This window comes from Glandiceps talaboti, chromosome 6, assembly GCF_964340395.1.
Source record: "Glandiceps talaboti chromosome 6, keGlaTala1.1, whole genome shotgun sequence".
Classification (NCBI taxonomy): Eukaryota; Metazoa; Hemichordata; class Enteropneusta; family Spengelidae; genus Glandiceps; species Glandiceps talaboti.
This window is the reverse complement of record NC_135554.1, coordinates 5,803,566-5,809,474: the sequence shown is the minus strand read 5'-3', so window position 1 is coordinate 5,809,474 and position 5,909 is coordinate 5,803,566. Positions and strand designations below refer to the sequence as shown.

Below are 5,909 nucleotides of genomic sequence, written 5' to 3'. Positions count from 1 at the left end.
TATGGATACTATGTAACATGCTTATTGATATGAGCTTGCATATGTATAATGTAACATACATACCATACATACATTACATACATACATACATACATACATACATACATACATACATACATACATACATACATACACTCACACACACACATACATACATACATACATACATACATACATATATACATACATACATACATACATACATACATACATACATACATACATACATACATACATACATACATACAGACAGACAGACAGACAGACAGACAAACAAACATACAGACATACATACATACATACATACATACATACATACATACATACGTACATACATACATACATACATACATACATACATACATACACTCACACACACACATACACACACACATACATACATACACACATACATACATACATACATACATACATACATACATACATACATACATACATACATACACTCACACACACACACACATACATACATACATACATACATACATACATACATACATACATACATACATACATACATACATACATACATACATACACACATACACACATGTATATATATTACCACACTTCATTTATTAGAAAGAGATGCAGTAATTTGTTATATTAAATGTTTTTTCTGTCTGGTTTCAAAACTCTAAGATTGGTTTTTTATTATAACTAATTGATTGATAGTCTAGTGTAAGAAGTATATTGCAACTGTGACCATCAAATTACAAAATAAAACAAACACCTCCACATTAAAACGTACCTCACATATTACATGCACCAAAATGTACAGTCTGTGTCTTTCATACAGTGCTGAATGTACCAAGCTGGATATAACGTATTGATGCAATTGCTTTCTTCATATTGCCATGAAGACACCATGATAATGGAAGCAATTTTTTAAAAGAGGTCGTTATTAAATTCAGAGTTTCACCCTGACATGTGATTTTCAATTGAAGAATAATGTATTATGATGTCATCATATTCCAATATTTTTCATACTCCTTCGGAGTCAACACGATGTCAATAAATGAATCAGAAAATTGAGGACGTTTTGTTTGTCTTGTTTTCGTAATTCATAAACCAAAGCCAGGCTCCAATATAGTTCCAATATAGCCAAGACGGTCAAAACTGTCAAATTTAAACCCACTTTTTCCTAGTTACGTGTGGTTTTAATGGTCAGGATTAGTCTCGCTTACAAGCTTTAAGACCAGTGTGGCAGGAGTGAAGAATTGAGCCCGCGACAACGATGAATTAGAATGGCATTTAAACGTTAGTGGCAAAACCGTTGAGGGCATACTTTACATTCTTGCTTGCTTTTTTAAAAGAAAAACAGACTCTCATGGTAACTGCATGTAATACCCAACTATTCCAGGACACAAGATTACTGTCGAATGCAACTTAGGGAGCAGCGCTCCTTGTGGCCAAACTCTGAAATCTTTTATCTTTCTGATAATCATAGTATCCCCGTTTATAAACATCGGAACATTGAGTATCAAAATGGTATTAGACAAGAATGATATTTACAATTTCAAGATTTTTGCCTCCTCGGAAGAGGGAGAGACAGACAGACAGACAGACAGACAGACAGACAGACAGACAGAGACAGACAGACAGACAGACAGACAGACAGACAGACAGACAGACAGACAGACAGACAGACAAACAGACAAACAGACAGACAGACGTAGCAAATTGGTACACACGTGACGAGATGGTTTTAGACGTTGGAAAAACAAATTTGCTATCTTTGGGCATTTGGTTCGTATTACACTACAGTCCTTACACTAACGAACTTACAGTCACTTTCCTACTTGAATAAAACAAAACCATTCACTTAACTCCTGATAGATTATACAAAGTGTTCAGATAAACTCTACAAAGTTTTATACCTATGCATTTGTGATTTAGTATTCAATTTGAACTTTTGTTCCAAACACAACTAGAAAATTTACCTGAAATTTTCGACTGTACACTTCAGTCTTTGTCAACAGATTGACCCACTATTCAGCACACGTGACCTTACAGGACACGTGAGCCTAATAAGGGGTCAAAGGTGCCTGGAAGTTTGTATCGTCCCCCGTCTCTGTTTAGTGATGGTTTGAGTGCTCGGATGTAAATAGCTTCTTTCACTCCCCGTTCAAAATATCTGGTTTCAGTGTCCAGTATCTTCACTTCATTTATGTTAACCGAGTGACCGGGTGATTCAATGTGGATGTGTTGGGAGACCTCTGATGTGCTGGAACTAGGTCTTCTGTGTTCCAAAAATCTGGTCTTGAGTGATCTCTCAGTTTCCCCTATATATGAATCTTTGCATTGGCCTGTGTTGGTCTGGCCCTGGCAAGGAATTTGGTACACTACTCCACATACATGTTCCTTTTTAGTCTTGTCCTTTGGAGACACCAATAATTGCCGCAAGGTTTTAGTGGGCTTGATGCAGGTGTTTATACCGTAAGCAGTAAAGATTCTTTTTAGTGCCTCTGAAGTGTCCTTGATGTAAGGTAGGACCACTAAACCCTTACTTGGTTGTTCATTCTTACGGATGGTCTTTGACTTTTGAGGCTGGATGACTGTGGCTTTATCTACTGCCCACTTTGGGTATCCACACCTATACAGTGCCTGGTTGATGTGAGTCTTTTCTTCTTCACGATCTGAGTTGTAGGTAATCACCGTATCTGCTCTGTGATGAAGCGTCCGGATCACACCTAGTTTGTGCTGTAAAGGGTGGTTAGAGTAAAAATTGAGGTACTGGTCTGTATGGGTGGGTTTGCGGTAGATTTTAGTTTTTAAAGAGCCATCATCCTGAATAACTGTGGTCGTATCTAGGAAAGCCAGAGACCTATCCTGTTCTTCCTCGGTGGTAAACTTGATGTCTGGGTCAAGACTGTTAAGATGGTCAGTGAATTCCTGAGAGTGACACTTTTTAAGTTTTGTGTGCGTGTCGTCCACGTATCTGTACCACCATAATGGAGGATGGGGGGCTGTTTCTATGGCGCGGAGTTCTAATTGCTCCATGTACAGATTGCATACTATGGGGGAAACAGGTGACCCCATAGCTGCACCATGAATTTGTTGGAAGAACACACAATCATAAACAAAATAAGTGCACTTCAGACAAACACTGAGTAGCTTAACCACTTGGCTGGGTGATAAACTGGTTCGCTGGTTAAGGGTGGTGTCCTCCTGTAGTCTATGTAATATCACATCCAATGCTTTGTCAATAGGTACTGAGGTGAACAAAGCAGTTACATCATAAGAACGTAACTCCTCATCAGGTTCAACCCTTTCCTTCTTGATCGCATCTGCAAATTCTTGGGAGTTGACGACGTGATGTTTAGACTTGCCAACCAGTGGAGATAGAATACCAGCCAGAAATTTAGCACAGTTGTACGTTATGGATCCTACACTGCTGACAATGGGACGAAGAGGAATATTCAGTTTATGAACTTTAGGTAGCCCATAAAACTTTGGAGGAGTCTCTGAAGTAGGGTACAGCTGTCTGTATTGGACTCTGTTTAACCCACCTTCTTCTTCCAGTTGTTGTAATACTGACACCAGCTCCTTCTTATACTTGGTGGTAGGGTCCCTCTTGCCCAATTTAAGATAAGTTCCGCTGTCACTCAGTAGGTCTTGACACTTCTGTTTATAGTCCGATGTATTCAGAATTACTACCATACCGGGGGACGATACAAACTTCCAGGCACCTTTGACCCCTTATTAGGCTCACGTGTCCTGTAAGGTCACGTGTGCTGAATAGTGGGTCAATCTGTTGACAAAGACTGAAGTGTACAGTCGAAAATTTCAGGTAAATTTTCTAGTTGTGTTTGGAACAAAAGTTCAAATTGAATACTATGGTTTACCAACACAGATGAATTTCCATTTGAAGACATTTGTGATTTGCCACAAATATACCACTTACATGCACGTCTAGTTGGTGTCTAATTAAGAATGACGTGGAATCATTCTTTTGTTCTGTACCAAGTTTTCTTTTAATAGCATTACCAAACAACCGGGTTTTTACACCTGGATTGTAATTGTAAACTGAAGTGGATCTTTAAGGAGCCGAGTCACCATCTCAATGCTTAAGTCGAATTCTCGACAGGCACAATAAAGTTCTAGTCATACAGTATATGATATTTGTACAGCTTACACTTGTCACCTCATGATGCTCGTCTCTGCCTTTGGTCATACAACAAAGACATCATCACGATCTTCACGTTCATAAAAGTTCATGTAGCATATCTAAGCTAGAGGGGACAGTGTTCATAATCGACCCAATTGCAATAAGTTTGGATTTTAATGAGGCGAAAAAATGAGTGTATGCTTCCGATAACATGGCCTCAGAAAATGGGGTAGGTAAGTCGGTATTTTTTTAAATATAGTTTATCAGTTTAATTGTGTTGGCTTCGAACCAAAAACAAAGTTAAAAGTATCACAAAATGGGTATTTTGACTGACATTTCGTTTAACGAAATCTGAAAATGGTGATGCAGTAATGTTTTGATGGTACGACATGCTTTTTTATGTATCATGTGTTAACAAAGATTTATTTCTAAGGGTGTTTCCTGCAAATTGGCAAACTGGTTCTTGTATTTCTCCGTCTATGGTGCTCACAATGAGTCAATTTGTTCATATACGATTAGTACGTGCATCTTCATTCTAGGTAGGTGTACGGGTTAATAAAAAAAACGCGACAAAGGACTTAAGATATGATAAATAAGACGAACTTCTTGTAGGTCGGCTGGCTGTCTTATAATTTCTAAAAACTTGTCCCAGAACAAACAAAATTCAAAAGTTCCAGGAACACAAACTTTTCCTTAGCTAAGGATGTTTTCGTGTGTGCGTAAAATGACAAGTGATGAGCTGATAATTTATAATTATACGGACTATAACTGTATATTACAGTACTCAATAGCTCTATTGTTTCTGATTTCCCATTGAAGTTGCAGGTAATTTGTGTTCCTTGTGAGGTGTTGTAAACTTAAGTCACTACACGTTGTTTATTTTTTTTTATATAAATCCGTCATCCTTTGGCTTCTACGACGCTTGTCTAGTTAAGCTTCGAGTAATGATGAGGACTAAGATCAGATCAAACATGATTCACAGTGTGAATTTAATATCTAAGTCACATGTCGACCGCACTGTCGAACCACATCACATCATTTTTTTTTTTTTTTAGAAGGATAAAACCTCAGTGATTGAAATAGTTTTGTCATGTACAATACTTCGTGAACTGACTTCACATAGTCGATATGTTGATAATCAATTGCATATAATTATCCCTATTTAAACGACATTACAGCTAGGTGTGGAATTAGATAAGCGATATCCTTAACTCTTTTAGAAAAAAATTGGAGGAGATATAATAACTGATGATGACCCCCTTTCACAAGAATAACTGGCAACGTCCTTTCAGTATTAGGTATAAATTGCCAATATCTACCAATGTTGACAATGATTCATACGGACCGTGATGCATTGGGGCAAATCCTCAAAATGAACCACAAATAAGTATTGAGCGATATCAAATCAGTATTCATAAATTAAACTAAACTTTGTATATTTTTTTTTCTTCTCTTTAAGTATTAATTTTATTTCTGAATTTGAAAAGTTTCAGACATAACAATTATATAAAAAAAACCATTCCTTTAAAAACTTAATTAACATAGAGGTTTAGAGACAAAAAAATCAAAGGATTTCAAGTAATAGTGACATAAAATCTCAAATGAATCTCAAGTAGGATCGAAATCTTATCAATATAAGTGGATCGTAAAACCGAATCTGAATCTGAATCTGAATCCAAAAAATATCAAATTTGACCTGAACTGAATGTACCCTGACCTAATTTTATAGCATGAGTTTACAGAATGGTTTAGTCTCAGAATATATGTGGTCCGGAAC

General features: G+C 36.9%; 1 protein-coding gene across 1 annotated transcript; it reads right to left on the bottom strand.

Moving 5' to 3' along the window:
* Positions 1-1,085: 1,085 nt before the first annotated feature.
* LOC144436504 (uncharacterized) lies at positions 1,086-3,684 on the bottom strand. The gene is made up of 2 exons (XM_078125310.1): positions 2,070-3,684; positions 1,086-1,165 (listed from the first exon to the last, which is right to left on the bottom strand). The coding sequence occupies exons 1-2, from the start codon at positions 3,682-3,684 to the stop codon at positions 1,086-1,088; spliced, it is 1,695 nt and encodes a 564-aa protein (XP_077981436.1).
* Between the last annotated feature and the right edge of the window lie 2,225 nt (positions 3,685-5,909).

Bases quoted from the DNA above. Each gene is read 5' to 3' on its own strand.
- LOC144436504 (XM_078125310.1), bottom strand. From the start codon at position 3,684: ATGGTAGTAATTCTGAATACATCGGACTATAAACAGAAGTGTCAAGAC. The intron at 1,166-2,069 runs GCACCTTTGACC...ACACGTAACTAG, and splicing joins GGGACGATACAAACTTCCAG to GAAAAAGTGGGTTTAAATTT.